The 15,578-nt window shown below is 38.8% G+C and overlaps 1 protein-coding gene across 1 annotated transcript in view; it reads right to left on the reverse strand.

The window, feature by feature from the left end:
* aig1 (androgen-induced 1 (H. sapiens)) overlaps positions 1 to 15,578 on the reverse strand; it is a 29,669-nt gene that overhangs the window by 11,778 nt on the left and 2,313 nt on the right. Inside the window, exons 2-3 of the mRNA XM_027137973.2 lie at positions 7,890 to 8,045; positions 1,439 to 1,540 (exon numbers count right to left, since the gene is read on the reverse strand). Coding sequence (XP_026993774.1) covers positions 1,439 to 1,540; positions 7,890 to 8,045 — 258 coding nt within the window. The remainder of the gene's footprint in view (positions 1 to 1,438; positions 1,541 to 7,889; positions 8,046 to 15,578) is intronic.

A 15,578-nucleotide genomic window follows, 5' to 3' on the forward strand; every position in this document is an offset into this window, starting at 1 on the left:
AATGTAAGTTGGTCTGGATAACGGTGTCTGCTAAATCCTGTAAATGTAAATAACCTTATTTGTTATTCTTCTTCTTTTTTTTCCAATAAGATAAAACTGACTTTCTGGAAGTTTATCATTGAAATGTTAAAACCAAAAGTAAACACTATGAGTTTATTATTATTTACTTTTACTAATTATTATTGATCTAATTATTTACTGAATATTGACAATTCCCACGAAGCACCAACTGCACTGATGGTACCTACAGTATGATTACTTCCTGTATACTCAGACTGATCTGTAAAGTATAACATGATGCCTCCAGACCATTTCACCGTTCGCTCATGATACACTTCCCAAATCCTCCATTACTATTCAAGCTAACGATTTCAAATCTATGAGTCATTCTAGCGCTTCCTGTCTCCAGAACATGACAACGGTTTTTAATCAACACCTTGCAATCGTTCCTCTGAAGCTCAGACTGGTTTCTATCCTTAGCCGTGAGGTGTAAAGCGTTCCTAATTGCTCTGCTGTAGGTAAGCAGATTTACCTCAGTGAGAAACATACTGACAGAATTGTGAAGGCGAATGGTGTCTTTAACAGCAGATCCAGGCTTCACACTAACACTAACAGTCTGGACACTGTTTCCTCCTCTGAGCAGCGAGAAGCTGAGGACTGTTGCTGTGGAAGCGAGGATAAACAAACAAACGAGGTACCATGGAATGCGGCAAAATATTTACAATGGTGTAATGGTGTAATCCCACAAACCTCTCATGCTCAAGCTGGAGAAACAAGGCCATTTTGCATAGCACAAATTGTTCCCAGTCTCAGAGGTTTTTAAAAACCTGTTGTAGTTTAAACACTGATAGCTTTAGATACTCGTTTCTGTATCCGAGCTGTAGAGAGAAATCAGTCTGAGACAATATGCTCTTCTGAAGTGTTTCATCTACGCAGTTTACAAGCAAACTTCAATGTCTGTCCCGACCACTTGGTCTAAACGTCCATGTTTATTAAATAAAACACACTGTCTGATTTACATTTTGTAATTACCAGAGACACCAGAGACACACTCCCTGAATTCTGGGAAAATCTACTATTGGATAAGTTCAGAAACGAGAATCAATTCATTTCGAAGCTTTTTATGCACATTTCCATTTGCTCACTGCATCTGTTTAAAATTCTTGACTCTGATTCATAATGACTCGTTCCGTCATGTCGGTGGAACAAAACTGACCACATTTATCACACTGTTATGAACTCTGTTTGTAGGACTTTGTTCTACCAGATTATAATCAACTTCAACACCTGACCATTCTTACATCTAACGCTAAGGCTTTTAAAGGACAAAATGCTCAGAAGAGACTGGAAATTCTAAACCCATTTAACATAATTTTCTTTAGTTTTTCTTTAGTTTTGTGTGTGTTTTGTGTGTCTTAGTGTTCAGTGTAATACTCACCATTCCATGGTTTAGCCACTGAGGTATGAAATTATCTAGGAGTCTCGGGTACACCAGATCTCTGTCATAGAGGTACAGGCTCCAGAACATGGTCACCACAAACTGAAACACAAAGCCATTCATTTAATAATTTCTATATAACCTTCAGATTCTAGCAGTTTTCATTAAAAATGTCTCAGTGCTCTCGTTTACTATAGAAAGTCGGTTACTATAGAATAAAACATCATACCATTTAGGCTTGGTATCAGGACCGAAGTGTAGAAAGATTTTAAGAGTAAAGTAGATTTACAGATTTTTTTGCAGCTTTTTTTTCAAAGCAGCTTTACAGAAGTATAGAAACAAAAGAAAAAAATGTAAAGTTCAAAATTAGTTACTATTTATCTCTAAAATTTATCCCTAATGATCAAGCCTGAGGTGACGATGGTGAGTAAAAACTGCCTGAGACGATATGAGGAAGAAACCTTGAGAGGAACCAGACTCAGAAGGGAACCTTGTCCACATTTGGGTGACACTGGACAGGAAATAATGTAAACGTAAATAATGTCCTTTCTACAACAGTTTGTAGTCGAGTGGAATTGTGTAACCAAGAGCTCCTGAGGAACTAACAGGTCAGTAGCATTTCTGGGTTCATTACAGACTTAACACTTATCCCTTCCATGTTCTCAGTGTGCAACTGTCAGGAGAAGAATGTGGAAATACTTGTAGTTTTAAGTGCAAAGTATGACATCATTGTAATCAGACTCTTGAATCAAAGGTTCAGGCAGGTGAGACGGCGGAGATTAGACTCGGAAGTGGACAAAAACAACCGCTGAGTTTAAATCAAACAGATCCAATTAAACTTTAGAGCACTTCAATATAATGACTTGAGCCTGAATCAATCCAAACACACAAACACACACACACACACACACACACACACACACACACACACACACACACACACACACACACACACACACACACACAACGGATAAATTGAGCCAAGTCACAGAGAGAAGAATAAGAATTAAACAATAAATGTGATACATAAAATTCTGTATCTATAAAATCTGTGCTCAGGTCAAGGAAACAACTACAGATACAAGACAAAAACAAAGACTAGGTGACACACAGTACAAACACAGTAACAAAAACGCATGCTTGACAATAAGACACTGAAACACAGGAACTTATCCTCATCCTAATCAGAGTGAAAATAAGGCACAGGTGCAAAAGATGAGGATGTCCTGGGACTGGTGGGAAATGTTACCACGACAGTCATCGCATTACAACCATTGAAAAAAGGAGGTTTTCCGAATACATTTTCAGCCTTAACGTTTCATTTCTCTTTTTGGTTCATTTACTCTGCAATAGTTGAGCTGGCACCCTGTCCATCGTGTCCTCCACCTGGTGCCCCAAGTCTCCTTGGATAAGCTCCTGGTTCAGAAAACATAAAAACTAAACTACAAGCCTCAAGTTCACTTTGTTACAGGCTCCACGCTTATAAAGTGGCTTTAAACCCTGTTGGGGATTAGTACATGTTAGCATGTTAAAAAGTGCCTTAGGGTGATTGGTCTTAGGGTCTGTTTTTGGCTTTGTAAGAAGGTATAAGTTCAACTGCATTCTGGATCATTTGTAAGGGTTGAATGGCTGCTGAGGAAGAGCTGCCAAAAGCAAGAGTAACTGCCAAGAGTTTCTGTAGTCCAGTCTCAAGATACAAGCAGCAAGCATGTGAGAGGCCTCTGTGGACAAGATGGTTCAGATCCTTCTGATACTGAGTCTGGTTAGATCAGAGGGAAGGAGGATAGATGGAGGTCTAGAACTATATATACATTTTTTTGTGTCAGATGATGTGGTCTGCATGGAAATCACCAGATCCTGACATGATTCATCTCCAGGGATAAACAGCAGCTCAAACCCGCTGAGATTTGGTCTGACAGACCTGCTGATATCTGTGCAGAGACATGATCAGTTTAGAATACTTCTACTCTTAAGCCTGAAGAATTCTTTTGTAAATGACTCTTATTCTTAGGTCTAAGTATTTTTACTCTAAGGGCTTTACATACAGTGACCCAGATCTCTACATGCTGACAAAAAAACGATTTAAAACAAATCTTTAAAACAAACTCATTACTACTGCACACCTTTGGTCATGTGAGCAAGAAAATCCCTGCTCGCTCTCCCTCCTCTATCATTCCTCTGATCCCTGTGGTTTTAACTGTTCCCAAACTCCACCTTTTGCTTTATCAAACCTCAGTGTAGGATGTGACATGATCCTGTTGGGTCATTTCAGTTTCCAGGAATAATCTGGTGATGGCTAAATAAACAGAGCTATGTTGGAAGGACAGGTTTTGGTGAATATGGGTAATTGATATGGTTTCTTTCAGTAATTCAACAGTGACTGGCTTCCTGAGGTGTTGACATCCAGTCATGTGAGTTATTTGGATTTTCCTCATGTGTAAATACCCTTCGCTTTACTGTGGCCCTTTACAAAAAAACACACAGGGCTCAATGAAGCTGTGCTGCTCAACCAACAAGGCCAAATACCTCCAAACCTGCTGAAATAACCCACTCTGTCCGTATATACAGTACATGCACTATTTTCCCAAAGTGTTTGGACACACGCTTGTCCAACCTGCTTCTCCTACGTTTATTATAAAACGTTTAGATATTATTAGAAAGTCTGCCAAACATCTGCTGCCTGTTCTGGAAATGTTTTCCACCACACACTGGAACGTGACTCCGCAGAGTCTGACAACGTCCATCACATGTGTCTGAACATGTGCAGGCAGAAATATACAGAACAAAAGCATGAGGAAAATAATTCATACTAGAACTAAAGAAAAGATGGAATTAAGAAGACAACAGACAGAACCAAGGAGAGAAGGAAAGAAGGCTCAGACTTGACTGGGGAGATAAAATCTTACATAGACACACTCACACACACACAAGGTAAGGTTTAAATAAGAAGACTAATCAGGAAATAAAACGAAAACCTATGGAAACAATGGAAAATCCAACTAAAGACAAAACAAGAGGTGGAGTCAAGACCAGAAAGCGATAACAAACAGTAAGAGTAAGAGGGACACAGCATGAGAGGAGGAACCACATGACACGGACGTTAATGGAATCAGATGTTGGATAATACGATGGATCTGTAAGCCGTAGTCAAAGTAACTAATCTCTTCGTCCTGTTCTGCCAAAGATTTTAATAGTCTGCACTTTTAAACTCTTAAAATAGCTAAATTCACTGAAGAGATGAAGTTCTGAGATGCAGCACATACAACAGATATAACAATATCATTTTATTATCAGGTCAAGTCCACCTGCATTATAGCTTTTATAAAAAAGATGGTGTATCTTTAATATACCTTCTAATATATACATCTGAAAACCTGTTTGAAATCGTAAGCAAATAAAACACACTTTTAACCATGTCGACAAAGTGAACTTTCAGATTATCTAAACACATTTATTTAACATTTCTGGCGAGTGGATAAAAGAGTCATACATCTCTGTCACAGAAGCATGAAGCTGCCACAGGTTGTAAATGACCCATAAACCTTTGAACCTTGTAATCTGTGTTTCCCCACATTAGCAACAAACTAATGATGAACATGGACTAAAATGAGTCTCGTGCCAAGTTCTGAGGCTAAGGATTAGTGCCAAGAGTCTCATTGTGAGTTTTTTGTTTTGTGATGTGACAGAAAGGTGGGCTATCTGCCAGACCGTGTCATTGCTGTTTCTGCATGTGGCACACTCCATTGTTATGAACATTTCTGAGCTGTGTTGACTTTCCTTGTTCCTTAGTTCTCATATTTCTAGTTAGACTTTCCAGTTTTGACTCATGCATACTTCCTTGTTTATGGTTAAGGATTAGCCTCCTTGTGTTGCGTGTTCTGTCTGTCTGCGATCACATCTCTGACTAGAATATGGACTAGAATAATCGCTTCACAGGCTTACGTTCTGCCTGCATTACTCACCTTCCGGTACGTTATGTTACAAACTTGACCAGAGCATCATTGCAGGTGCTTAGATCAGTTTGATCTTGATTTTCCCCAGGCTAAATTCTACTGTGAAAATATCAGACACTTTCTATAATGAGTAAAATTGTGTGTTTTTTTTCCTAGTCTCAAACATTTTCAGTATAATTATCAGATGTTCATCACTAACACTAATTTAATATTTTTCTCTCTTTATTGCCCAGTCCTAACACTTATTACCATGTCATCCAATGCAGCACTGATAGATTAGGCATTTGCAATGCAAATCAGAATCCAAATCATGTTTTACTGACACTGGAATATACATGGAATTTGACTTTCCTGATCATTTCCTAATGGGGGGTTACAAATGTTAAACATTACAATAACATGACATAAAACAAGGACAAAGATCGGTGCAAGGTAGTACACATGATTGCATTGAAAAAGCCTACTACAGTACATTCTGCACGGAAAGAATTTCCACTGATTCAAATCCAGCGATACAGTAATCTTATAGTGAGGCAATTAAGTGGTACTAAGTGTACCTGCATGAAGAAATAAGGTTGCCTGCTGTCTGGGGGGTGATACACATTTATATGCATCTGATGGTGGAAGGAGTTCAATGATTTTACATGGTGGCCTGAAAGTGAAGGTTCACCAATGACTTGTTCTTCTTGCTTCCTGGGTCTGTGGCAAACAAATCTTTCAAGAGGTTCTTTCCTATTAGCTTTTCAGGTGACAAAACCCTGCAGTCATTACTGGTACTGTAGTTGAGGTTGTGATTGTGTAAGAGCTAGTTCAAGTTCTGAGAAGTTTCAATGGTCAGCACAGTCTTGTCAAGAAAGGTATGTGAGGTAGTGTAAGGACACTAAGGTAGAAGAGTTTGGTGTACAGCCAAGCCAGCATGATTACATGAAACACCGAGTAAATAGGACACAAATATAGGACCCTGGCAAATACGCTCCAAAGGTTTCGGAGAATGTTCCGTATTTTATGTTTTGATATTATGTCACATACAAGAAGCTATACACAGTATATATACCAACATCAACCAATCACATAGTAGCTTCTACAACAAACAAAGACACATGGTACAGGACATAAACAAACCCATTGGCCAAGCCATTATAACATCCGCTCAATGCTCAAGAGGTATAAACAATTATTTTACAGCTCCAAACTCAACAGCATCTGTCTGGACTTGGACAGCAACATCAAGCCTAGGCTGAGCATGTAACAAGACAAAAGTGCTTTCTTCAGTTCCAGGAATGTTCTTTAGCCTTCTTTTGTCCATTCTCAACCCATATTTGTTGTTCTTTGAAGATATTACGTGACTTAGGAAAGTGAGATGGGTTTTATGACATTTTTCTGGCGTTCAGGATCAGCTGAGCTGGACACAATTTCTGAAATACTGATTCGTAATGTTGGAGGTGCTGTTCCACACTCTATGAGACAATGATGTGCACCCTTAACTTTTCCAGTACCTGTTCCATCAGTCACTGACAGGATTATTAAGGCCAAAGAGAAGTTAAGGCAACGTTAAAACGTTATAATCATACACAAAAACCCTGGTGTGGAGCGTGAACCATAGTGTCAGGCTATTTCTCTATCTATCGGGAATAGCCTTCTGGCAAAAAAGCTTTCAGAAATGCTGTTTTAAACATGGACTTTTTTTTTTAATCTCGCTCTTGAGCATGCCTGACAACTTAGTGTTCTCATATTGCTCAAGTCATTACTGACATCATCATCATTATCAACATCTTAATGTGATTTTGATGGTTTGGACTTATCTAAGTACAGCTGCTCCAGCAGGCAGGAGACCTCTGTAATGTCACCACAGGGCTGCGTTAGGAAAATTGTGTAACTGAGAACGAGTGTGAGTGTACGTCCGTGAACACGTGCCAGTCGCTGCTCTATTTCTTCGAATCAGGTTGAAACTAATACTGTAAAAACGTTTAACACAGCATACAAAGTGTGGGAAACAAGCGCAAGAAAGATAAGTGCCTTACTATTTTACAAAAGTTAGTGTACTGAATAGAGAGGATCACAGCCACAAAATTATCTCATACGAGCCACCAATATGCTATGAGCATCCATGATATTGATGTCATGTGGGCATTGGAGAAACAGCTGTACCTAATGTAAAGAAAAGGCAGTGAATGGCCCTTTGCTTACAATATACACAAATGTGTGAAAGGAATCAAAAAGTAGCTTCACATTACAATGTTTTACAATATAACCCAGGCTCAGATCAAACCAGGGACCCTGGAGCTGTGAGAGGCATCATCAGCATTTTATCACAATGCAAATCATTGTATAACTTTCACAATAAACATCCACTCATTCTGTATCAGTGTCATTTATCCACACCCATCTCTACGACTTCATTATTTGAATAAGATCATTATGTAACAGTAACCTTGTGTTATTGACCAGCATATGAATGACATGAACAAATACAAATGAATGGAGGTAAGGGTACTTACGACTCCTACAGGGAAGGCTAGCACGGCCATCATCCAGTCCCTAAGACCAATCAGCTTCCGGAGTTGCCTTTCTTGCTCCACGCTGGCCGTGCCCTTCATCAACAAGCTAGAAAGATCTGTCAGGACACACACTCCGAAGAACACAGCTTGGATAACCTGGAGTAATGGAGACAGAGAAGACTCATGCTAACACAGCTTTTTTTAGTTGATTTGTTGTAGAAACAACATCTAAATCAGTGAGATGATCTTGAATAGCCCTTCAGTGATCTGCTGATCTCAGATGACGGAGATGTTCCATCCTCATGTGGAGTCCTCATGCCACACATTTGAGAAAACCAATTCGTTTGATACACATATGATATATCTGCTACAGTTTTCAAGAAGTTACTGAGGCGTTCATTTAAGATTCATTTTACACAAAAAAGTGCATTTTTTGTAAAAGTAAACAGTAAGTACCTGCGATAAGGAGTATTCTGTCACACTGAAACAGACACTAAGCTTATTTCTTATTCTAGCTAAGACAATAATAGCTGGATGATGTCTTATTTTCTGTTGAGAAGTGTAAGAATTTACAGATTGTATGCAAATAGATTCCACTCCAAGATATACATCAGAAAGAGCTCATTCCCAGAAAATCTTACGTATCACAAGGTTTGTTATGAGAAGTTTATTTAGAAGCTAAATAACTAAACTTGTTTAAATTGTTAGTATGGGAGCAGAAGCAGGACATCAATGACCATCACTAGACAAAGGGTCTACCATGATTAAGATTTAAAGTGACCAATTGGATGATAACTGTAACAATACAAAGCCAAGCTGTACGTGACCATGATTAACATTTAAAGACATCTGGCTAGATCACAATATCTGACCGAGCCATGTGGGAGACACTCAGCTCTTATGCTCTATTTATTTATTTAGCATTTTTTTTGCTTGTGTTTTTTCTTTTTTCTTTATTTATTTTCTTTCTTTTAAAATATCTATCTATCTATCTATCTATCTATCTATCTATCTATCTATCTATCTATCTATCTATCTATCTGTCTGTCTGTCTGTCTGTCTGTCTGTCTGTCTGTCTGTCTGTCTGTCTGTCTGTCTGTCTGTCTGTCTGTCTATTTAATATTCTGACTAAAACCCTCTCATTTATTGCTTGTGGGGGTTTTTTTTACGGGGAAAAAGAAAAAAATATGTTGGTTATTGTTATCCAAGTGTCTTCAGGTTTTTTTTTTTTTTTGCGTGCAAACCAATAAATATATGAAACCGAGCTCTTACGCTCAATACACATTCAATGCAAAACCTCATTTAATCTACAAAGAGGAAAAACAGTATAAAATGCTTGAGCAGGATTTGTCCTGTGTTCTTCTTGACTCCGATAGACCCAAAGTACTTCATGTATTTTGTCACTGCTACGTTGGAATAATTTTTTTCTTTTTCCTATGTCATTAAGATCTACACCCTCATCGTTTTTTGTTCTTACATTTTATTTCTTACATTTGCGAGTCACCCAGCGAGGGATTTAAAAAAAAAAAGTGGAGAAAGGTAAGAAAAACAGATTCTAACGGAACTGAATGAACCCGACGCAGTGTGGTGACAGAGTTGTGTTTGAATCATTGTTTCTAAAGTAACTGAAGCTTGTTGTGTGTTTGTTATAATTCTGTTAATATTCTAAAGTAACCCGTAATTCAGCCCGACGCAGTGTGGTAGTGTAGAGGGCCCGACGCACCGTGGCTCTGTATAGTTTAAAACAATAACACGACCTGTAGTCACTGAAGTTGTGTATAGTTTTAAGACTAAGCTTGAAGAAATGTTTGAAGATTGTAAACATGTAACAACTGATTGTTAAGTACATCGCAAAGCACGGCTCTCAGGGAATGTTTGACAGAATAGAGAACATTGTTGATAAACTGTATGAGTGGGATAGTATTTAGGGCTAAGTTTGAAAATGATTCTAAAATGCCCAAGAGCGAGAAAAAAAAAAATGGCAATAAGTTCGAGAGGAAACAGGCACTGCTTGCAGTCCTAGGTGTAATGTCAGTTGACTGGGATAAAATATCTGATGTGGACATGAGAAAAGAAGAGCATCCGATGTCATTTCCAGAGAGATTATTGGGGACATTTAAAACTTCCAGTGGCAATCCTGACATTACAAATGTGACCCACTCACTCGTTCTGCTGTGTCAATGTTTATAACAAATCTCTCTGAATACAATGACATCATTGATAAAATGGCACAGTTTTACAACAGCAATGCTAATGCAAAGAGATCCCATCCGGTGTCAGCAGTAGGTGTTGAAAACATCAATAAAAATGGGACATATTTCAAGGGAATGTAAAAAAAAAAAAGGCCCTAAAACTGATTTAAACCAGTTACAGGCTACAGTAAACAGACTGAGATAGAAGCTCAAGAATCCGTGTAACTCCTTGCCTGTTATTTGTCACCAAGCCACTCAGCAAATTTGGTGCAGTAAGAAAAACAAATTGCATTTTGGTCAGAATGTGCACCATCACAAATGTGAAATTATTAATGAAGTAAAGATTTATTAGCATGAGGACCCATGGTCTGCTCACTTGGAGAGACAATGCAGAGATTCAGTTCACAAGCTCTGCCACAAAACTAAACATGGGCAACCTGGTAAGATATGGTTACACATAGAGTAGATCAAATAATATCATAAAAAGGCTGATGGCAGTCATAAGGGCCATGTAAATAGGCAAGTGTCTGTTGTATGTGTTTGTAATGTTGTTTTTTTTTGTGTTGTGTTTATTAAAAAAGTGTGTGTGTGGGGGGGTGTCTTATATTCATTATGTTTTTAAGCGTTTTTCAGATCTAATCAAAAAGAAATAAGGATGTAGGGATGGACAGGACGGCAGCTCCAGTGGCAACATTAAAGATACAAGAGTGCCTAACGCTATCCCAAAGTGCTTATCAACAACCTACAATGGATCCATGTTCCAGTCTTGGTGAACCTTACAGCATGGTCTCCAGACACAGATGAACAGTGCCAAAGAGAGAGTGTGACAGGAATGTATAAGATCTTCTTGACAACAGCATTTCTGAGGTATGACGGTGCTTCATCTACCTCCTCAGAGAACATCTTCAAGTAAATAACCCCAAGGAACAAGGGTTTGAAAAGATACTGAGCATGGACAGTTTGGGAATATTACAGAAGAATGTATTAAAGGAAAGAAAGAACCTACTCAGGTTTATCACTCAGCTACAATAAGGAATATGTCAAGGATTGGACACAGAATGCTGTGACAAAACTACGTTTGGTTTTATTTGCGAATGTAATGACTTGGACAAACTAACACCCCACACTAACTACAAACTAGTGCATGTCCACAATAATTTTACAAGAATAATAGTTTTAAACAGGAGAACATGACACTACAACTCTCTATCATTTTTCTTTTTTTGTTAATGATAACCTGGGACTTTGTCAGATTAATCATACCTCATTTTGTATAATACCAGATACAGCTTGGTCCATAGGAAAATATTACTTTCATTCATTCATTCATTCATTCTCTACCGCTTATCCGAACTTCTCGGGTCACGGGGAGCCTGTGCCTATCTCAGGCATCATCGGGCATCAAGGCAGGATACACCCTGGACGGAGTGCCAACCCATCGCAGGGCACACACACTCTCATTCACTCAATACAGACAATTTTTCCAGAGATGCCAATCAACCTACCATGCATGTCTTTGGACCGGGGGAGGAAACCGGAGTACCCGGAGGAAACCCCCGAGGCACGGGGAGAACATGCAAACTCCACACACACAAGGCAGAGGCGAGAATCAAACCCCAAACCCCTTAACCACTAAGCCACTGTGCCCACTGTGAAAATATTACTTCCCATATGTAAATTTCACCTACAGGCAATGCCATTGAATCCAGAGAAACAACTAGGCTTTGTGGAAGATGTCAAAGAATTTGATTTTACGTTACCAAAATCGGATACTATGTTAATAAAAAGCTCAACAAGGTCTGGTAGGAAGGTTTTCACTAAACAAATGCATGATAGTGACTTGGTTATTGCCTGTTCTGATCTGATTTGGGATGTAACTTTCAAAACCGCTATTTGTATATGTGTGTTTCTCATTTTTTGCCAATGCATTATGTTATTCTGTACAGTATGTGTTCCATATTGAGAGGTCAGATTGCAGATAATTCATTGATCAATGTGGGACGTTCCTCTTGGCTGTGATGGTTTCTGAGTGTCTCTGCTCCAAACACAAGAAAAATTTTACAGAGAACCAATTTTTAAGAAGAAAACCTGTGATAAGTTTGCCTTATGGGATGGAGATATAAGCAGTGTGCATGAGGTGAGGTTTCGATGACGGGTAAGATTCTCAGAGGGCCGAAGGAGGACAACCTAGACAGGGCTTCTGCACCTGGGCACCTGCCCAAGACGGGAGGTGTGATCTGTATAAAGGAAGTGATGTGATGCTTCAGGGCCAAAAGCATCAAAGGGGGAACTGTAAGAAATTACAGATTCCACTCCAAGATACACGTCAGAAAGAGCTCATTCCCAGAAAGGCTTAAGTCTCATAAGGTAATACGTTTAGAACTCTAAATAAATGAACTTATTTAAATTGTTAGCATTGGAGTGGCAGCAGGACATCAATGACCGTCACTAAACAAAGGGTATACGTGACCGTGATTACCATTTAAAGTGACGTGACCATGATTAACATTCTAAAGTCACTGGCTATTTTTAAGCGGCGGTTGAAGACCTACTTATTAAGGAAACACTTCAACTAGCACTTCTTTCCTTACCTTTTGCATTTAAAAAAAAAATAAAAAATCAACCGTTGACACTTTTTCATTGTAACTTTGAACAAATGTTTTAAACTCATTGTATCTTAAGTATGTAACCTAGTGAACCAGCATTAATGTATTCAATGTTAGAGATTTAAGCACTTATGTACGTCGCTCTGGATAAGGGCGTCTGCCAAATGCTGTAAATGTAAATGTAAATGTAAATTTAAAGACATCTGGCTAGATCACAATATCTGACCCAGCCATGTGGGAGACACTCAGCTCTTACGCTCAATACACATTCAATGCGAAACCTCATTTAATCTACAAAGAGAAAAAACAGTATAAAATGCTTGAGCAGGATTTGTCCTGTGTTCCTCTTGACTCCGATGAACCCAAAGTACTTCATGTATTTTGTCACTGCTACGTTGGGATAAACTTCTTCTTCATTAAGATCTTTGACCTCATTGTTTTATTTTCTTACATTTTATTTTTTACAGAAGTAACCGCTATAGCCACTATTGTCTACATCAGCATGACTCCTTGAGCTTTATTAGGACAATGTGAAACTTACATACCAAGATACAAGAACCAGAGAGTATGTATAAAGGTGATGAGGTGCCAGAAACCAGAAGCGTGTGTCGTGTCTGTCTATTAATGACACACTGAAAAGTCTTTCGAAAGCCTTCTTCCTGGGTCCTCATTTCTCAATACACCTACCTAATGAAGTATAGAAGAGATGCTGGAATCCCTGAGGGATAAATGTTATAACTGAATGTTTTTTCAGTGCTACACAAAGATCCTCCCTCAATGATCATATGAGAGGAGTTCATATCCAAGGCCTCCAGTAACATCACATGAAGGTCAGGCCGGAAAAGTGTGCTATCCTCCGATAGGAATATAGTCAGAAACTTCAGGAATCATATGCTGTGTCTTTTCCCTTCACTCTTCACACAGATGTACCAGACCAGGGCCTCAGATTCATTCTCAACCAGCACCAAGATGGCAAGCACTGAGTCGTTATATACAGGTCAAGGACGCCAACACCAGCTGACTGTAACTATTATTTGCACAGCGCTAAACTAGTTTCTAGTGTTTACGTGGGCTGTGTGAGGACTGTGAAAAGTTTAGAGATTATTTATACTGTGCACAGTTTTTCACCACATACATGGACAACATCCCAATAAGTGAGCAGACTTTCAGGTATGTGAAGATGGAGAAGCACTATGTTTCAGAACAATAGCTCTTATAGAAACACCTCAGTCATGGTACAAGGTGATTAAGCCCTGAATGTAAACCATGTGCTAATAAAGATCAGTATTTTTCCTGCCTCATACGAATGAAAAGAGTAACAGACAGGATAGTTCAACACAGGGTCGCCAGATTTATTGTAATAATGTAAATTAAATGTAACACAAAATGTAACTTTGCCACAAAATGGCAAAGTGTAAGTACAGTGTGTCTACAATATACAACACCAAGTCTGCTGTAAGATATCTGGCAAAGATCAGGAAAGGGAAAGCAGCATTGTGAGGCAGATGTCCGTACATCAGGAATAAGTGTGCAGTATTTGTTTCCCTCAGGAAAAAATGAAAATGAATACCCTACTGTATGTTGCCAGGTCAGAAGTGTCTATTGTGGGATCACTCTAAACATTCACTAGACAATAGCTTATAGCCTAAATATGACATTGTCCTGTGATGCCAGATGCTATAGTGATAAGCCAAACAAGAAGAAGAAGGGTTCCCTAGCTAGAAGGAAGTTTACCTACAGGTATTTATTTGTCAACAGAAGCATTCAAGCCCATTTATTTATAATAAATTGTGTTATATTTGGTCTAGGACGGTGCCCTGCGCTGGGTTGGCACTCCGTCCAGGGTGTATCCTGCCTTGATGCCCGATGACACCTGAGAGAGGCACAGGCTCCCCGTGACCCGAGAAGTTCGGATAAGTGGTAGAAAATGAATGAATGAATGAATGAATGAATGAATGGTCTCGGAAGACTATTTCCACTTTTGCAGCCCCTTTTTAACTGCCATCTGATATTACCTTCAATAAGAATGATCTTGACCTAAAGAGTTCCATATTAATTCTATCATTCTTGATAAGTGTTAAATACCCTGTCAGCATTTGACACAAAAATACAGCCCTCGATTTCAATTTGTTGATGTCTTCTGGTCAGACACTTGAGAGCAATATTTCATCTGTATCTGTATCCCCTTCAGATCCCACATCCCCAAGGTCCTTCCACTCCCCCCTCCCACTAACATACGAAAAACATGCACCAGTCACTTTGTGCAGCATTGGTCTGCTTATTCTTCACTGTATCTACATATGCCTTGCACTTTATTTAAATTTCATTGCTAATATTTTGCACCTTGGGACTGAGAGAAATACATTTTCAATTATGTTTTGTGTATATACTGTATATGTGAAAGAGTTGACAATAAAGAAAACTTGAACTTGAACTTGAACTAATCTTCAATCTGTAAGGGAAGCATCTGCGATGATTATCCCTCTCTGATGTGAAGTACCTAGGACTGTACATAGAATGATGTCATAACAGGGATTCAAAAGCAAAGCCAAGATATCTCTCATGGCTGGATGCAGACCAATGTTTAATCCTGTCCTTTCCTGTGTTTTTAACTGTGAAAAGACCCAGATGTACATCTTAAGGTGTTTTGTCTAGTCGTGAAGCTGAAAACACATTTCAACTCACACCTGAAGCTCTAACTTGGAGTAAATCCCAGCAAACTTCATTTAAAATCTTTGTGATTTATAGAGTTGACAGATCTGAAGGTTCTGTAGCAGATCCATGTTGTGTTCTGCTGTAAACAGTTTTAACAGACCGTCAGCTGGGAATTCCTAGTGTTTTTTATGGTATCTTGCCCATTTTCATGTGTGTAGCTAGCTCATTATGCTGAT

This window comes from Tachysurus fulvidraco, chromosome 9 (genome assembly GCF_022655615.1).
Source record: "Tachysurus fulvidraco isolate hzauxx_2018 chromosome 9, HZAU_PFXX_2.0, whole genome shotgun sequence".
Taxonomy (NCBI): Eukaryota; Metazoa; Chordata; class Actinopteri; order Siluriformes; family Bagridae; genus Tachysurus; species Tachysurus fulvidraco.